At 54.7% G+C, this 19,777-nt stretch overlaps 1 protein-coding gene across 3 annotated transcripts in view; it reads right to left on the reverse strand.

The window, feature by feature from the left end:
• Nucleotides 1-19,777, reverse strand: part of FBLN1 (fibulin 1) — a 78,883-nt gene that overhangs the window by 11,246 nt on the left and 47,860 nt on the right. The window contains exons 15-16 of one of the 3 annotated variants that reach the window (XM_060166897.1): nt 9,772-9,914; nt 7,610-7,741 (exon numbers count right to left, since the gene is read on the reverse strand). In XM_060166897.1, coding sequence (XP_060022880.1) covers nt 7,610-7,741; nt 9,772-9,914 — 275 coding nt within the window. Of the gene's footprint in view, nt 1-7,609; nt 7,742-9,771; nt 9,915-16,931; nt 17,384-19,777 lie in introns of those variants that run through there. The other 2 variants (XM_060166899.1, XM_060166898.1) reach the window with 2 other exon arrangements.

Consider the following 19,777-nt stretch of genomic DNA (forward strand, 5'->3'; position numbering starts at 1 on the left):
CATCCACGTGCTAACACCTCCCAGACTCACTTATTCTACCCCGCGTGGCCACGGGTGTGCAACAAGCCCCTCAATCTTAATGTCGAAGGGAACTTCTGACCTCCGCAAAGCTGCCATGTCACAGCTCCCCTGGCTCACCTGATGACAACCCTAGTCTCCTTGTTCTTTAGGTGAAATCCAAGGGGTCATCCCTGCCTCGGCACCTAATTTGTCCGCAAAGCCTGGCACCACCTCCCAGCACATCTGGTATCTGTCTACTGTTCGCCCCTCCTGCCGGGGCCACATGGTCAAAACTACCGTCATCTCCAGCCTGGATCACTGAGCTAGCCGCAGTGTCTTCCTGAGCCCAGCTTCACCCCGGAGCCCAGAGGGAGCCTTTATAATATTAGATCATCTCCCTCCTCGTCCCGAAACCCTCATGTGGCTCCCACCTCTCTCAGCAGAAAAGCCAGAGCCATTCCGACAGGCTCAAGACCGTGCCTCAGCTCTAGCTGCAGCCTCCTTGCCGTGATTCAAACACGCCAGGCTCGCCGCTGCCTCAGGGGCTTTGCACCTGCTGTTCCTGCTGCCTGGAGCTCTTCCTCCAGATCTCCGCATGGTTCATTTCCTCAGCTCCTCGGGTCTTAGGCGAATGTCTCCACCACCAGATGTACAGTTGCTGCTCCCCACACGCTGCCCCCCTCCTCTCCTGCCTCTGCATAACACTCGCCACCACCTGACAGTGTGGAGACTATACTTGTTTCTTGTCTGCTGCTACCCTCTGGAATAAAACATGTATGAGGTAAGGATTCATGTCTGTCTGTCTTGGTCGTTGCTACATCCCCTGGAGCAGGGTCTGCACCCATTGGACACACACGTTATTTGCTAGAAGAATGAGTATGACAGGAGTCCTGTAAGAAGCTCATCCAGGGTGCCCTGGGAGCACAAAGGAAGGAGCTGCACACTCTGCCTGTGGAGGGCAGGGAGGGCATGTGAGAGGAGGTGATGGCTGACTTGGGCTTTGAGGGATGAATAGGAGCTTACCAAGAGGAGAAGCAGGTGGATGCTATGGCTAAAGTTCAGGAGAAGAGAGAGGCCATAAAACGTCTGGGGTCTGGGGCACGGGCTGGGGTGGCTGGAGCAGAGTGGAGGGGAAAGGAAGGGATGAGAGCGCTGGACGCTGGGGAGGAGAAAAGCAGGCTGAGGCTGAGGACGTCTCTCCAGCCAGGCAGCAGGTTTGGACGTGAAAGCTGGGGTTTAAAACCTGACAGAACCAGCAGCTACTGGCTGTGGGTGGGGCGGGGGGGGGGGAGGAGGAGAGCAGAGGGTCCCTGGCTTCCAGCTTCAGGAACAGAGTAGCTGCAGCACATTTCCCCGTGACACGGAAGTGCTCTGCTAAGAGAGGAAGATGCTCTGGCCAGGCTCGCGGGACCTCACAGCCAGGTGAAGACATCGGAGGCAGGTGTGAGAAGCAGCCCACGTGACGCATGGGTCCAGGGGCAGGAGCGGGCAGGTGTCCAGTGAGGATCCCTGTGGCCCCTGTGTGCCCCTCTCGGGGTGGGGGGCTCAAAAGCAGGGCTGTGCCCCAGTGGACCCCTCTGAGCCCTGAGAGTCCTGCCCGAGGCAGGGGGCTGCCTGGGGGGTGGCCTCTGAGAGCTTCTGCACCTGTGAAACTGGGTGTCAGAAGCCCTCCTCACAGGGCTTTGCAGGGGGAATAGCTGCATTTCTACGAGTCAGGACGGCGCTGGGCCTGACGCCTACGAACCCATCTCTGCTCCGCGGGGTCCCAGCGCAGGAAGCACAAAAAGTGTCAAAGTTTGTCCCCCTCTCGCGCCCCATCTCACCCCTCTGAGAGACCCCCGCCTGCCCTCCCCGCACGGCCAGCCTCCAGGTGAAGTCGGGCCGAGGCCCGTCCCTGCGCTGTCACCCGGGAAACAACTTGGCTGTTGGCCAGGGTGTGGCCCCCCACCCCCCACCCCCTGGTGACAGGGCTGTGCCTCCCGGAGAAGAGAAAGCGCCTAATCCCCGGGATTTGCCGTGAAAGCCGGGACAGGGCGGATCACTCATCACTGGCAGGGATGGCTGCGCTGTTGTTTTTAGGTGGAATTTCTGAATCTCATTCGTAATGTGTACTGATCCCGGGCCAAGCTTTCCGAATCAGGCTGCCGGATGGGGTCAGCAGCGCATGTTTAACCCCTTAAGAGGTAATGATTTTGCAGAGGCGATCTGGGCCCTGGTAGCTGGGACCACTGAGGGTAACTTGAAGCCAGATGGCCGGGCGAACAAGCTCTTTGCTTTGCATGAGGCCTCGCCTGGCCAGGGGCAGAGGCACAGCTAGGTTGGTATCTTTTTTTTTTTTTTTTTGCGGTACGCGGGCCTCTCACCGCTGTGGCCCCTCCCGCCGCGGAGCACAGGCTCTGGACGCGCAGGCTCAGCGGCCATGGCTCACGGGCCCAGCCACTCCGCGGCATGTGGGATCCTCCCAGACCGGGGCACGAACCCGTGTCCCCTGCATCGGCAGGCGGACTCCCAACCACTGCGCCACCAGGGAAGCCCTAGGTTGCTATCTTCACTCACAAGCTCTTGTACTGGGGCTGCTACGTACAGCTGACTAGGTTGTGCACTGCACATAGAAGCAGCTGCGAATGGTCCCCCCTAGGGTTTCTCAGTGCACAACATATTCAACTGTACATGGCAGCCCTGACACACACCACTTGTCTCTCCCACTGAGACATTAACAGGCACAGAGCCTACTGCTGAAAAACAAGCACTTTCTGCTATAGGAATTCCGATGGCAGGAGGCTAGGGAAGCCAGGAGGCAGCTTCTGGAAAGCAGGACCTGGGGCTTGGGTGTAAATTTGTTCCTCAGCAGCCAGCACAGGGCTCGGCGTGGAGTAGGAACCCAGGATGCTCTCGTCGAATGAGTGAGATAATTCAAGGATGACAGAACTCGGGAGGCACAGCCTCCATCATTCTGCTTCAGGGTGGGCCCGACTGGTCAGCCGAGGCCACGAGATGTGCCTATTACGTAGCTCCCAGGTAGCTGGAGCCACTTCGGGGCGAACAGTCCTGGCACCGTCCCACGTGCCTCCCTCTGGCCTGCTGTCCTGTCCTCTCAGGGAGCCCCGAGCTCTCACCAGCTCTCCCACTCCAAACGGCTTCCTCACAGTGCCTCATGTATCACCCTAACAACCTACCCAGTTATGTTAAAATACACACAACTCCTTCCAGTCCTCATAACCCGGCAAGGCAAGTATTATTATGGCAAGCTTGCTGAGAAGAAAACTGAGGCTCAGAGAGGTTATGAGACCTGCCTGAGGTCACACAGCTCGAAACAGAGAATCAAGCAAGAATTATGCCCAGAACATCTGAGCCCAAGTTCTACGCTCCCTCTGTGGCGGCAGAGACTCCACTGTGTTTTGCCCAAAAAGGGCCACCCCAGCCACTGATATTTTCAAACTTAACTTGAAATAGGGTAATAATCCTTATATGCTCACAGATGAAACTTAGAGTGCTATTTCAAAATGCAAAAGGTTTTGGTTCCCTTCAGGAGGGGGAGTGAGGATATCGTTACGAGGGTGGTACAGACAGGGCAAACTTAGAGGCCCCGCATCTTGCTTCAGTACAGACAGCATCGGCATTGGGAAAAAGTTTGGGTTCCATTAACATTGAGTTCCTGCACACCTACTGTGTGCCGGGTGCTGCTAGGACCTGTCACGTAATCATTTCATCTAATGACAATAATGGTGTCTGTGATTAGGGAATATCACTCCTCAACCTAATACAGGTAAGCAGTCTCTGAGGTGAGCCAGCCAATCTCCGTTCATTCAGACTTTACTGGGAGCAGGACTGGCTGCCACGGTGCCTCGCCAGGAGCTGAGGACGGGAGCGCTTCTGTTTCTCAGGGGACCCAGCGGAGGAAGCGGAGCTCAGGGAACAACCCAGAACAGACTCAACATACAGCATACCTGCTTGTCAGCTGCAGCCCGTGGGACCCCGGGCCAGCACGTCAGCCTTTTCTTATAGAAACAGTGATGCCAGCCAAGGATCAGGAAGGCTGTTCACAAAATCAACCAGTGGGTCTAAAAAGCAGCTTCCGCTGAGCGCTGTCTAGTTCCTATTGGCTTTGGGGAGGTTTTAGCAGAAATTGTGGCCAAGCTGACCCTCAATATAGACAGACTTTTGCTTCCCCTCCTTAGAAAAATAGTTAAAAAGAAGTAGTGAGCAGGGAGGGGTTGGGGAAGGCTGAGGCTCAGACACCAGCTGCCACCCAGCGGCCTGGGGAGTCCAGGGGTGGCCCCCAGTTGCTGGGGCTGATGCTACACTGCCTGCGCCCATCTCGCCAGGGTCCCCATGAGTCATCTCTCAGGAGCTATTACCTGAAAGACCCCTTCTGGAGCAGCCCCCGATTACAGCCAGTACTCTGCTGAGCAAAGAACGAAACCGGGGCTGGATAAGGAAGGCTTTGTAGTGGCCGGAGAATACCTCAGGCATTAATAGAGCATTTTCGCACAGGTCGAAAATGCATTCTTCATTTTTCATTGACAGCTGGTGAAAGAGGAATGCAACAGGGTGGCTGCAAGGGGCTTTACAGAGATAGCAGCTCAGCTCTGCTTCAGAGCCGCCTTTATCCCTGCGAAGAACTGGTTTTTAAAGGATACATTAGGGGAAAGTCTGGCCTTTTTCGGTTCTTAATCGACTTGGGGTACTTTCTTCTTCTTCTGTTATTTGGGGGAGGAATGAACTCAATGGCGGCTCGTACGCTGGGTAATTTTCCGGGACACGAACTCTCGGTAACTCTGCCCGAGCCAACACCAGCTGTCCACAGGCTCCAGCTCTGGGTGTCTGGGGAAGACTGGGTTCTAGGCCTGCTCTGCCCCCCAGCACCAGGGGGCCTAGGACAAGCCTCCTGCCCTTTCTGGCCATCGCTCCTTCATCCGTTAACAAGTCTGCAAACGACCCGGGCCCTGTGGTTTTTCCATTGCTCAGTCTCAGGTGGTCATTTACTCTGCTCCCTCCTTTGCCCAAGGGAGGTGATCACATCCCCTGAGGCATCTGTAAGGACCAAGCAGGGATGCGGGGGTGAGCGAGCAGCGATGCGGGGGTGAGCGTGCCCAGCGGTGGTTCCCAGGGCTGCTCAGACTGGTCTCAAGTCCATCGCAGGTGGACAGGCCTGTGTCCAGGGCCAGCGTGTGCCACGGTGGCTACCCCCAGAGCCCAGAAGCTCCTGGAGGGCACAGAAGCTATTTGGTTCATTAGAGGAGCAGGAAGGAGGTGGGGATAGGGAAGCCCAGGGAAGAGACCCCAAGCAGACAAACAAGGCAGCGACTGGAGGGTACAGAGACCAGAGCCCAGCACAGCCTGGGTCCCACCTCAGCGAGACCCTGCCCCCTCTGGCCTTGGTCCTCCACCTGGGAGAGGGCATTGGTAAACTCCAGGGGCCCAACCGGACGGGACGTCCAGCAAATGTCCTGAGAAGTTGAAGAGGCCGGGCCTACCCAGGAGGCCGGATCACAGGCAGGATGAATTCCCAAGGGCCAGCCTGGGCCCTCCCCCAGCACCAGAATCCAAAGACCGGGGCCCATGTGACGAAGCACAGTGAGGAGAGAGGCTGCTCTGTCTCTGCGGCCTGGGCGTCGCCTCTCACATCAGGGGTCTGTCCTGTTCCCCACCTTACCCCGAGTCACCCTGGGAAGATCGGCCAGCCCCCTTGCTGCACCCTCTGCCAAAGAAGAATTTGGAAGAGGTGGCCTCCAGGAGCCTCCAGGCTCTGAGATGCCAGGATTTTCTGCCCCAGGGGATGGGTAGCCAAGAAATCGAGACTCCCAGGTGGGTTCTGTTTGGAGTATAGATGCGGCTAGAAAACTGTGCCGCTGAGCACCGGCTCCGGGCCTGGCCGCTGCCCAGCCCCTGGCGTGGGTCACTTCAGGAAGGCTTTAGCTGGGAAGTGAAGGCACACACACGGTACAGAGCCCGCCCCCAGGGAGGCCTCGGCCGGGAGACGCTTGCCACTGTCTCTCCACCGCCGCATTTTGATGATCTGTTTATGTGCCGCACACCCCCTCCCACCCCGGTGGAATGCAAAGCCCTTAGGGGCAGGGGCTGCGTGGTATTGACCCATCTCTGTACCCACAAGGCCGGGCCCAGGGCCTGGTACAGGGCGGGCTTGGGAAGAATGCAGAAGTGCAAAGAATGAATGAGTGCGTCGGAAGGTTCTGATTCCAACTCCTGTGGTTCCGAGAGCTGTGAACTGCCCCAGGGTGGGCTGTGTTGCAGCCACACCTGCAGGCCCAGCGCCAAGCACAGGGCTGGCTCAAGGTGGGCTTCGGTGGGCCAGGTGACCCCACTTCCTCCTGTCTGCCCTCATCCCCAGGCGCCCGAAGGTCCCTTAAGTGTCTCTTCACCTAACGATGGGGGAAACTGAGGCCCAGGGTGGGCAGTGACTGAAGCGCAAGCGGCCAAGTTTTAAGCCTGCTGACGGCCAAACTGCACGCCCTCCCCTCGGCATCCCAGCGCGAGCTGATGTACCATTAACTGTAATTAACTAATTATTCCTGCTGCCAACTAGCAGAGGAGGAGCCGGGGGTGGGGGCCCCCCAGATGACTCAGTCATGTTTACAACATGCAAACCCACTTAAGAGCTTGTAAAGTCGCTATAGTTGGCTCTTTGGCAACAGGATAACCATTCCCTATCTTCAGCTGCAGCTCGACAACGGTCGTGGCTGGGGGCTTAGGGGACCGGGGTTCTGAGGTCCAACAGCGCCACCTACAGACCATGTTCCAAAATGCTCGGCTCCGGGACCAGCCGAGCGGGCGCTGAAGACCTCACAAAATCCAGGGGGCCTAAGAGACCACGAGGCCCACTCCGGCCCACCCTATGCACGACGAGGAGACGGAGGCCTAGGCGAGGACAGGCCTGGCCCTCAGTTGCTCAGCTGCTTTGAAAACGCGAGTCTACATTTAAGTCCAAAGTGGCAGATGTGATGGTTTTCGTTCTCCATGAATTTGAAGTCTTTAAAGCATGACAGTTCAGGAGAGGCACCGTGAACAGCTTCCCAGACGCACCCGCTTCTGCTTCTCACCCGCCCGGCCAGCCCTCCCTCGGTGCTGAATCTCGGGGTGTGTGTGTGGGGGGGCTGTACGTGCGCCTCGATGCGACTTCGGTCCTCCTACCCAATGACACGCGGGAGGGGACAAGACCGGACGCCCTGCAAGGCGAGCCAGGCCCTGACGCCCGTTAGCTATTCCTCTGTTGCACCATAAGAATACAGATCGTATCAGCTCCCACGATGGGGCAGCTGTGCCGCGTCCCCGGACCAGCGCTTTACCTGTGTGACCTTGTCTGAAATCCATGTTTGAAATCCATGAGATGCAGAGACCTAGTTAATCCACCCTTTGTAGGTCGGGAGACTGAGCCCACAGGGGTCTCCCTGAGAGCTGGCGGCTCCACCACCCTGATGCTCCTCACACTGTGATTGGCTGGGGTGTGTGTGGGGGGGGTTCCAGCTGAGCCCTGAAGGACCAGGGGACTCAGATGGGAGCCGGGCTGGTTCCCAACAGGCCTCGGCTAAGCCGCTGGCTGGGAGGACGAGGGGGAGTCTAGGTGGACCTGCCGTCTCCGGCCACTCACCCACGGTCATGCCGTCCATGTAGCGCTTGATGATATCGAAGGAGTCGCGGAGGTTCCCGTCTGTTATGTCGAAGATGATGTCAGCGTGGTTGGCAGGATACGCGGGCGTGATGGCCCGGAGGAAGATGATTTCTGCAGAGAGAAGCACGGCATGGAGAGCGTGCAGCGCTGGGCCCTGGGACCCTGGAAATGCCCCCCAAGGCAATGAGGACCCAACATGAGGGACCCCCTGCATGGAGAAGGTGGAGGGCCCCTCAGGGGCCCTAGATCATAGCCTGTCCCCACTTCTCATCAACGGGGAAGCCGAGGCCTGGAGCGCCTGCGAGTCTTCCCTAAGACTGATCATGGAGCTGATCAGAAGCAGGGCCGGTGCTAAAGGAACTGGTGATGATTCGGGAGTCTCCCTGACGCTGGGGAGATGGGGAAGGGGGGTGGATGACGGGATATGGGCGAGAGGTCAGAAAGGGCAAGGGAGCAGGCTGGTCCCCTGCCCCACAGTGATGTGGGTCAGAAGCCACTTCTCAGGCCGGGCCGGGCAGTTTGGTGGCTGTATCCGTCTCCCGGGCCACCTGACATGAAGCCGGCAGCCTGCCCTGGGCGGGGAGCACGAGGTCCCGATTTACCCCCGCTCTGTGTTGTCTCGGGTCGTGGGGGGGGAATGTCCTCTCTCTGGGCCTCAGTTTCCTCATCCGTAAAGTGAACGAGGCAGCCCGCCAGGGCCTATCAAGGATCCTCTCAACGCTAATGGTCAAGGTCTGCACTGCCTGGGCCCGAGACGCCGACAGGTGTCTCTAACCACACCCAGTTCCCGCTAGAACAAAATCATGGACCGGCACTGGCCAGGAGGCCACAAAACCGGCCATTAGGGATTCGGGAAGGATTTGTGGTTTGGTGGAACCCATCATTCTGCACAAGGCGAACAGCAGTCAGTGGTTTTCTCCGACCCAAGTCCGCGCACCCTGTGAAGATTCTGTGCCTCCCCTTTTCTAGAGGAAGGAGTGGGCAGGCAGGGCAAGGGCCACCGGCTCCCGCAGGCAAGCACATCCCCGGGGTGCCTCTGGTGCCCTCCCACCCCCGTGGCCAGGCTCCACGCTCCGGCATGTGCACCTGCATTACCCCCCAGGACCCCGTTGCCGCGTGTAAACACAGGGCAAACCGTCCGTCTTCCCTGAGATGGTCAGAGGGCTCTTTCTTATCACTGTGTCCCAGAGCCTGGCCCGAGCCTGACACATCGGAGGCTCAGTCGACGTTTACAGAGTGAATCCTCATGGCGAGCTCCCCTGAAGGCCTCCACAGAGGGAGGCGGTGTCTGGAGACCACACCGGCCCTGGCACGTGGGCTGCACACCCCGAAGCAAGGCATACGGAGAAGCACCCCGTCCACAGCCCTCTGCCGGGCGCCAGGAGCCCGCTGCCTTGGGACTGCCTGTGTGAAAAGGGGGCTGTGATGGCAGGTCTACACTGCAGGCCAGGAGCTGCCTGGGCGCAGGGCACACTGACTGCTTTACTGCTGGGCTCCCTGGGGCTGGTCTGGCCGCACCAGCCTATCTGCCCCTTGGTCTCCAGGATGATGCTTCTGTAGGCAAATAGCATCAGTCCCAACCCTCTACTGGCTCCCAAGGCCTAGGAGTTGAAGCCCCAACTCCAAGTGCAGCCTCCCGCTCTCACCCTTTCAGGCCCTCTCTTGCCGTCCACCACTCCAGCCAGAAAAACTTGGCTTTGTTCCTCGAAGGTCTACACTCCGCACTCACCTCCAGATGTCTCCGTTCTCCCCACTTTCACTAAGTTGCCTCCTACTGACCCCTCAGGACCCAGAGTGGAGTCACTGCCTCCTGGAGGCCCCCATAGCCCCGCGCTTGGCACAGAATCAACACTTGATAGCTGTTTGTTGAACAACTGTAACCCCTAAGAAGAGACCCCCGAACTGAGAGCTGGGAATGGGCTGGAATGGTACCGCCATGTAGCCTGGGGACACGGAGGAGATGCAGAGGCAGGGAGGGGTCTGCATTCCAAACCCCAAACCCACACCCCAACCAAGGAGCGGCTCCTGCAGGCCAAACTCTCAACTCCAGCAAGGGGGCTGCCTGGCAAGGAAGCTCCTCCAGACGACGGCCTCCCCCGGGACCCCTACGCCGGTTCCAAGCCGTGGGAGCGGCCACTCACCTTCGGGGCGGGTGAACTCGCGGAAGGTGGGCAGCGACACGACAGTGTGGGAGATGGTGTGCACTGGGTCCAGCACGCAGGTGACGTCATTGGGGCGGCAGGACTTGATGCAGCGGACGGTGTCTGTCTTCTCTTGGCGGAGCCTGAGGGGAACCACAGCACAAGAAGCGATGGGAAAGGTGGAACCAGCACTCCCACAGAGACCAGGGTCCGGGGAGGACAAGCAGGTGGCCAGGCGGGACCACCTGTCCCAGAGATGGCTCCGTCGGAGACCCGCACTGGCCTCCGCAGCCCGGCTGCTCCGAGAGGATGCTTCTCTGCCCTTGCTGCAAACTGGACCAGAACCCAAACCCCCGAGACACACCCCGGTTTCCGTCCGTCCCGGCTGGGATAAGCAAAGCTTTGCTATTTGCCAACTATACGAACTGAGCTTCAGTTTCTACAACTGCAAATCACATTCATTCGTTCACTTGCTCAACAAGTGTGTTTTGAGCATCTGCTGGGTGTCAGGCACCAGGGACACCAAAGCAAACAAGGGAGACAGGGTCTGGCTTTCCTGGGGCCCGGGTCGGGGGGCTGCAGGGGTAATAAATGAGGGAGCGTATGTAAAGCGCCCAGCTTGGCGCCCAGCACAAAGCGGTCAAATCTCCAGTGTCACACGATGGACGGGGAGGAAGGAAAAGGGGCCCAAGTTTGTTACAGGTCTAGCGATATTTTCAAAACCTATTTATCATAAAATAAAACACAAATGCAAGAGCTACACAAAACAAAGGTACCACTGAATGAGTATTACAAGGCAAACCACTTTATAATCAGCACCCAGGTCAGGAAAGAGAGCTTCACCTGCCACCTGAGGGCCCTTCGTGGGCCCCAGACCCGTCTCAACCCCCGCGTGCACCCCCAAGGTAACTCCTGTCCTGACTGTCCTAGCAATCACTTACCTGGGTTCCTTTACATCTGTGTCACGTAAGTGTGCATCTCAAGACACTATCGTTTAAACTTGTCCATTAAAACATTTCTGTTATATCTTTCTCCTTCTATTTATTTGGCTGCGCCGGGTCTTAGTTGCAGCACGTGGGATCTTTGTTGCGGCATGCGGGCTCTTAGCTGCAGCATGCGGGCTCTTAGTTGTGGCATGAGGGACCTAGTTCCCTGACCAGGGATCGAACCCGGGCCCCCTGCATTGGGAGCATGGAGCCTTACCCACTGGACCACCAGGGAAGTCCCTGTTATATCTTTCTAAAGTCCTTTTTAACCTTGAGGTTTCCTCTCCATTCCTTCATTTTCCATACAGTTTACCTGTTAGGGAAGCAAAGCATCTGAGCTATGGAGCTTCCGTAGCTTCTGGACTTGCTGACTGCATCCTGGCGGCGCAGCCCAGCGTGTTCCCCTGTCCTCTGCATTCCCTGCCCATTGGCAGCCGGATCCAGACACCTGATCGGATGCAGACCCAGGTCCTTCAGCGAAATGACAGGTGCTGGTGTGTCTTCCATCGGAGGCACGCGGTGTCTGGTCATCTCCTTTCTGTGACGTTAGCAGCTGCTAATGCTCAGGGTCCAGGTCCACTGATTCACCGGGGATGGCACGATGCTGTGGTCCGAGTCGATAATTTCTTTTTCACTTGTTAGTTTGAATACTTCTCTAAAGAGATGCTTCCCCTCATACACTATCTGGTTACCAGGGGGTATAGTTCATAGAGGAAAAGCAAGATTAATGCTTGATTCTTTCTTTGTGTTGACCTGTTTTCAGGATAAGGAACTAGCGATCATTATCCAGAGGTTATCAGTTGATTTTTTAAAAATATCAATATGAACTCATAGATTTAAACTATTGGATGGATTTCAACCTATTGCAATCATTATCCTTTACTGGAGCTCACGTTTTCCCATCGTTGGCCACAGGGTAAATCGGGTTGGCTCCCAAGTCCTTTGGACCTGGCCCTAGGAATCTCTGATGGTTTTCTTGCTGTCTGGCTTGACACGGCGGTCCAGCCTCATCTTACACTTTTACTGCCCCAGCGATTTCTCCAAGAAGTGTTGGGTTTGTTTTGTTTTTTAGTAGAAAATGGTATTTCAAGACCACAGTCTGGATACCAGGACTGCTCAGTCCTACTGAGCTGGTCATTGTTTCTAGGCTTCTTCAGTGGACATTTTTAGAGATAAACTACATCATGAGTTCATACTGATATTGACAATTCAAAACAAGAACCACATAGTTTTTTACTTAATCTCTTCTATGTACCAAAGGAATCTCCTTTTTTCCATATCAAAATCCTCGTTCTTAAGAACACAGGAGATGATAGAATATTCCATACTTATTTATTTAGTATATTTCATATTTAACCCAGTACTCTCAGAACAACAATACTAAAATTACTACCACTAACATAATTAATCAGAATAATTTTTTTTGGATATGTTCTACCTACAATTTTTAAATAGATGTGCTATTTCTACATTGTCTGAGCCATTTCTTTCCTTTTTTTTTTTTCTTTTTTTGCCACACCGCGTGGCATGCAGGATCTTAGTTCCCTGACCAAGGATCGAACCTGCGCCACCTGCGGTGGAAGCGCGGAGTCTTAACTAGACCGCCAGGGAAGTCCCCATACTTCCCTTTTTTCTTACTGCACTCATTTAGTTGTAGTTCTATGAGTAACTATGTTTAGTGCTTGCATGTTGACAATTTCGCATGTTGATAATAGTTTGCGCCCTTTGCACAGGAAAGTCTGTTTTGTTGGGTATAAAATCCTTGGCTTACGTTTTCCTGAATATCCTAAGTATTCATTTCCTTCTGGCATAAGTGTTGCTGTGAAGAAGTCTGATGATAATATAATTTTTTCCCATATAAGTCACTTGCTGTTTTTGCCCGAAAGCACAGGGATTTTTTTGTTTTCTCTTTGTCTTGGTGTTGGTTGCTCTGAGTCAATGTCTTCAGGTATGTTGGGTGTTCTTTCAATATGGAATTTCAAATCTTTTTCTTAAAATTTCTGTAAAGTTTCTTGAGTCATCATTTTTAGTATTTATTGCTCCCCTCCCTTGTTTTGGGTTAGTTCTTTGGCGATTTCTATTATCTGTATGTTGGATCTTCTTTGCCTATCTTTAACATCTGTCACTTTCTCTTCAAGCCTTTTCATCTCTTTCGTTATTCATTTTTCAATTTATAAAATTTTTCTTCTTTTCAACTTCTCCTTAAGTATTTATTTCTGAAATTGCTTTCTGCTTTAAGTTTAAATTATTTCTTGAGTTCCATTACTTCATTTCTTGGTTTTTCTTCATTCTGGCTTACATTTTTCCTTCATTTTTGGTAATTTTCTCAATCCTTTTAGTTTGTTTTGATATAGGCTACAGTTTTGATCTAGTCTGTGAACATATCTTCCTGGTGTACTTTCATTACCCAGAAGGATATCATTCTGTTCTTTATTCTCTTTTTCCCTACAATATCTTTTATGAGATTTAACCTGGATAATTTTGAGTTGATCATTTTAATGTGAAATTAGTTTTCCTGAAATTTGAGAAAGAGGCGTGGTTCACAGTGGTTTTTCAGACCTCATTGATGTCTCTGCTGGACAGCTGCACACATCACTTCATTTAACCTTCACAGCTTTTTCCTCTACACCACACTGCCTCCTTCCTTAGCTAATAAAATGCTTTGTTTTTCACTTGGGAATTTTAGAATGGGGCTGGTATGCAGGGCTTTCTGAGAAGAGGCTAGAGTAGCAAGCTGAGGAGCACTGACTCATCCCGGTATCCTGCCCCCTTCACAGAATGGGGCTGCCCTTCTGAGAGCAGACTCCAGAGCCAGGCTGCCTGTGTTTGAACCCCGGGCCCACCGGGACATTGGGACTCTGGGCAAGTTACTTAACCTCTCTCTCCCCAATGTCTTCATTGTGAAATGAGGATCATAACAGCACTTTCCTCACTAGGCTCCGTGAGGGTTAGTTAAATGCTTGGCACAGTGCCTGGCTCACAGACAGCAGCGTCCAGGTGTTAGCTGTCATAGTTGTTATTATTTTCATCAGTATAATAATGATAATCATAATTATTATCCTCTACCCTTGGGAGCCTGATTTGGTACCGTGACAGTCAGAAGGGCACACACATGGGAATTCCCTGGCGGTCCAGTGGTTAGGAATCTGCACTTTCACTGCCAAGGGTGCAGGTTCAATCCCTGGTTGGGGAACTAAGATCCCACAAGCCACAAAGCACACTGTGCTTTTTGGCACAGCCCCCCCCCCCAAAAAAAAGTGCACACGCAGGTCCAGGAGTCGGAAGTGATGGCAGCTCTACAAACCCTCTGAACTTCTATTCCCCATTTAAATCAAGATCCAAATGAACACTCAAGTACCTTCCAATGAGGGGAGAAACCAACACTTATTAACTGCCTACCACATGCCAGACACTGCCTCGTGTGTAAGTAACTTCACGTAATGTTCAAAATAATCCAGGAAGTGGGCGTTGAAGCTCTGAAAGGCAAATGACTTATCCGAGGTCACAGAACTAATAAATGGCAAGGAGGACATTAAAACTCTTGTGTTTTTGTTTGTTTGGTTGGTTGGTTTCTTCTGCACTGTGTGATCTCAGCAGGATGATCCAGGAATACTGCTAAGTGGCCTCAAGGAACTGCAGGGAGGTGAGCAGGCAGGTAATTCAGATATCATCCCCACATGTGCTCTCAGGTACACACAGAGAAACATCAGAGGTGTCCTGAAATGGAACAGGCCACCTTAAGAGGCAGGGAGTTCCACAGACAAGGGCAAGTGCAAACAAAGCTGGTGGGAATGTTGTAGAGGGGATTCTGGCTTCTAAAGCCCCCGAGAATTTCTCCCCCCCCCATCTTAACACTCCTACGGGAAAAGTGCTTCTGTGGCCTGAATAATCTGGACCATGATAAAAGAATAACTGAATACATGATGAATCCCTGCTGTGTCTTGCTGATTTCACAGAAGAGGTGATACTTGAACTAAACCTTGAAAATACTATCCACCCATCCATCATCCAACCATCCTTCCATCCATCCATCCATCCATCCATCCATCCATATGTTTACTCGGATGTTTACTGAGCTCCTTCCACAGGCCAGACATTCTGAAAGTGTAGAGAACACAGATACAATCCTTGCCTTCCAACAGGCCCAGAGAAGTGGGGACGATAAAAAGTAACGACAAGGTAACTGCTCTGATGGAGTACGCCCGGCGCTAGAAGAGCTCAGCTTCAGGAGAGGTTTCACTGAGGACGTGGCTTCAGGGAGAACGGCAGTTTGCAGGAGGATGGCATGGTACATGCTAAAGCCCGGAGAAAGTGCATGCGGAGAAGGACAAGAGCCCCGCGTGGCTGGAACACAAGCAAGGGGGTGAGCTAGAGCGGGGAGCGGGAGGGAGATGTAGCTGAAAAGATGGGCAGAGGCTGGAGTAGGCAGGGCCTCGAATGCCATTCCAAGGGAGTTGGGCTTCATCTGCTAGTGAAAGAATCATAGAAGTTTCTAAAGAGGGGAGGGACATAACCAGACTGGTCCTTCAGAGAGGTCCTCTGGCTTCAGCTTGGAAGATAGGAGACTGGAAGCCAGTCCAGACCAGAGATGCTCAGAGAGGGGTCTGGGAGACAGTGGGGGCTTGGAGACGAATGGCTAGGAGCATGTGCGTGCTCCCACGGCGAGTTAACCGCTGCCTCTGTCACAGGGCACTGGGCATGGTGTTAACTGTATAGCCGTCCTCTCCACTAGACAGCAAGGTGGGCCCCTTCCCCATTTTCCTTCCATGTACTTGTAGGAAGGATCTTAGGATCCTCCAGTAACCTTTAATTGATTCCTCTTGACATTCTGCCTTCCCTTCACATTTCTGCTTGAAAACAGAGCCAGCAGCCACAGAAATGCTAGACTTGCAAAGCAATGTTGGCAGGAAGTCATCCATTCCCCCAACAGACAGGGGTAGAGCACCTACTGTGCGCTAGGCCCTGCTGGGAGCTAGCGACACGGCACTGCATGAGACAGACTTGGTCCCTGCCTTCATGGAGCCTTCTGGATGGTGGGGAAGACAAAAGCAAAACAGATAAATAGGAACTGCAAACTGTGATGAGCATCCCAAAGGCAGTGTTATGAGAAAGACTGACAGAAAAACATAACCAACGGATGTCAAGGGAGGCCCAGCTGAGACAGGAACATACAGGCTGAGGTTTAACCAACATTCAGGCCAAGTGTGCAAAAGCATGTGCAAAGGGCCTGAGGCAGCAAAGAGTTGGGCAATGTGGCTCCAGGGAGGTGAGCGAAGGGAGAACAATTTGAGGTCAGGCTGGAGATGGACATTAGCACTAAATGATGCAGGGCCTTGAGAGGCACGTTGGGAACTGGGCTGGGATCATGGTGGAAGAGTCAAAGCTGTGTAGTCAGCAAACCGAGGTTCCAATACCCACTGTGTCATCTTGGGCAAATTGCTCGCCCCCTCTGAGTCTCTCTTGGGATGAAACACCCGCCCCACAGGATGGGAAGCAACGCATATGAAGGACCTGACGCTGGCTTAGGGGTTCCCATGAGCGGCACATTCATCGTGCTGTCCTTTGCCTCTTCCTGGTACGAAGCTGAGAACCTTAGTGGAGGGAACCGACCTCACTTAGGTAAGGGCTGCATCCAAGATGCTGCGATTGCGTTCAGTGTTTTTCCACAAGTTCGGGCCTCCCATCAAGACAAACAGAAAGGGAGGTTTGAGTCTCACGATAGAGCTTTTTTGCCTCGGTTAAAGGCTCAGCTCCTGGTGACACAGTAAGGAAACGAAGCTGGGGCCAGTAGACCTGGCTCTACCACAAATGGCCCACGTCACCTTGGCCAAGTCCCTCCCCTTCTCTGGGCCTCAGTTTCCACATCTGTGAAGTGAGAGGGGATGGAGGTCCATCAACCCTGGGGGCCTTGGTCACCTCATTCTCTGGGCTAAACACAAGCGGAGGAGAATCACGTCAAATGAAACACCCGAGCCTCGTTCTCTCCGGGCCTGGGCTCCCTGGCGGCGTGGGCTGTGAGGCCCCCCAACGGGGGCTCCTGGGCGCACACCCCTCACGGAAAACACTCCGTGGTCACCCTTGGGGGCGCCAGGCATTGCTCGGCTGCCCCCTCCCCACCAGGGACAAGCACAGAGACACCCGACCACGCCAAATAAAACCAAGGCACGCCAGCCATGCTGTGTGGGATCGTCCGCTGAACCTTTATTCGGATCCCGGAGGGGAGGGTGAGGAAAGCAACAAGAGGGGGCCCCCCACGGCCCAAAGCGCGTGCTCAGAGCTCTGCGGACACAAAGATGTAAAGCTTGGCCACAAAGGAGCTGACGGTGCCGTGGCGAGAGAGCTCCATCCTGACGGTCAGGAGCAAGTCCCTGGGCTCGGGGACGGGCTTGGTGAGGGCCACCACCCCACTGTGGTGGCTCACCTTCTGGGTGGTGAAAAAGCCCTCCTCGTTGCCGCCGGTGATGGCCAGCTGCATGCTGTCCCCGGGGACGGCACTGGAGGGGCCCATGCGGAAAACCACGGCGGGCACTTGGATGTTGGTGGGGAAAGAGAGGTGGTAGTAGGTTATTCTCAGAGGCAGCTTGGGGCACTCCTGATTCTCATGGCAAGGCAAGCGCTCGCAGCGGCTGCAAGAAAAGTGGACAGAGAGAAAGAGCGTTAGGGCCCATTCAGCAAGCAGAGAAACAACAGAGCATGGGGGCGGGGAAGCGGGGGCTCGCTGGGCGGGGCCTCCCGCCGCCCCTCTGGCCAATCAGCCAACGGGAAGAGCACCCCTCACTCACCTGTGGGAGGTGCCGGGGACCTCCGGGCCGCGGGCTCAGGCACTAGCCTCTTCCAACACCCTCAGGGGGCGCTGGGTGGCTGGGGTCAAGGGTCGTGCCTGGAGCGAGATGTGTCCCCTTCTCACTGGCAGAGCCCCACCCCGGGCTGTCCTCACCAGGCACACCCTGCCCTCTGAGTGTCGTCCAGGCTCCTGGCTCCTCACCCAGACAGTGGTCAGGGCGACACAGGGCTCCCGAGCGGGTCTTGGAGACGACCCCCGAAGTGAGTGTCTGTCTGCACGCCGGCAAGCACGGCTGCTGCCGCTTACGGAGCGCACGGCTACTCGTCACCACGCCTCCGCTAGTGCGATCACACCCCTTGGGGATGGGGGGCTGAGGGACATTTTTCAGATGAGGAAACTGAGGCTAGAAAGAGTCAGTGGCCTTCCTGAGGTCACAGAGTGTGTGGGGAAGCTAGATTTGTGCTCAGGCAGTGAGGTCTGTTCCCCATCTTCCCCCACTCCCTGTGCTCTAGGCCCAGTTCCCTGTCTGTGTCCACAGGGCCAACCAGGGCTTGAGACGGAGATGGAGAGATGTTCTAACTTCCGGTGACAGGATGCGGACAGGTTCTAACTTCCTGTACAAGGATGGAGACAGGTTCTAACCTACTGTCACAGGACGGGGGCAGGTTCTAACGTCCTGTGACAGGACGGGGACAGGTTCTAACGTCCTGTGACAGGACGGGGACAGGATCTAACTTCCTGTGACAGGACGGGGACAGGTTCTAACGTCCTGTGACAGGACGGGGACAGGTTCTAACGTCCTGTGACAGGATGGGGACAGGATCTAACTTCCTGTGACAGGACGGGGACAGGTTCTAACGTCCTGTGACAGGACGGGGACAGGTTCTAACGTCCTGTGACAGGATGGGGACAGGATCTAACTTCCTGTGACAGGACGGGGACAGGTTCTAACGTCCTGTGACAGGACGGGGACAGGTTCTAACGTCCTGTGACAGGATGGAGACAGGTTCTAACGTCCTGTGGCAGGACGGGGACAGGTTCTAACGTCCTGTGACAGGATGGGGACAGGATCTAACTTCCTGTGACAGGACGGGGACAGGTTCTAACGTCCTGTGACAGGACGGGGACAGGTTCTAACGTCCTGTGACAGGATGGAGACAGGTTCTAACGTCCTGTGGCAGGACGGGGACAGGTTCTAACGTCCTGTGACAGGATGGAGACAGGTTCTAACGTCCTGTGGCAGGACGGGGACAGGTTCTAACGTCCTGTGGCAGGACGGGGACAGGTTCTAACTTCCTGTACAAGGATAAAGACAGGTTCTAACGCCCTGTGGCAGGATGGGGACAGGTTCTAACGCCCTGTGACAGGATGGAGACAGGTTCTAACGTCCTGTGACAGGACGGGGACAGGTTCTAACGTCCTGTGAGATAAGAACAGGGCCTATCTTCTGCCTCCTGAACTCCAGGCCCATCACACTCCGAAGGCAACTGCCTTAGGAGCAGAGCCAAGGACCTGACAGAGCACGTGTCCCAGGAAGTCCTGCCATCTTGACTGTCTGGCTTCTCCAAGCACAAGCATCTACTGTCCTAGTCCTCTATCATGCCTCCATTTCAACTTTTTTAGTTTCCACGCCTCTTGTCAGGTGACTAGGACTTACTTACACTTGGCATTTATTGTGAGTGCTGTCTCTTTTTACATCCTATGCCCAGGATATAAAATCCTTTCTTTTAGTTGGCCATTTACCATTCTGAGCTCTTAGAAAGGGCAGCCCTGGGAATGAGCTCCACGCTAGTAAAGGGGTGTGGAGATCAGGAACACCTAAGAGGAGGGTCCCGCACGGGAGGGGGCTCAGAGGCAGGGGGAGAGGGAGGAAAGAAGGCGGGCGTGGGTGCTGCTGAGGGGCAGGCCCCTCCCCCAGAGACACCCAGGTCCAGGCCAGCTGGGAGTGTGCCAGGTGACTGTGGAGAAACCGAGGGACGGGGCCTCGTGCTGGGTGCATCGGGGCTTCTCCTTCCCCAAGCTCACCTCACTGTCCCCCCCGGTTCTCCTCATCCTACTGACAGTGAGGGGAGACACGCACGCGCGCACACACACACACACACACACACACACACACACACACACACACACACACACACACACACACACACACACACACACACACACACACACACACACACACACACACACACACACACACACGGCCCAGCTGCTTCAGGAAGGGCCTGGTGGATCT

Source organism: Lagenorhynchus albirostris, chromosome 11, assembly GCF_949774975.1.
Source record: "Lagenorhynchus albirostris chromosome 11, mLagAlb1.1, whole genome shotgun sequence".
Taxonomy (NCBI): Eukaryota; Metazoa; Chordata; class Mammalia; order Artiodactyla; family Delphinidae; genus Lagenorhynchus; species Lagenorhynchus albirostris.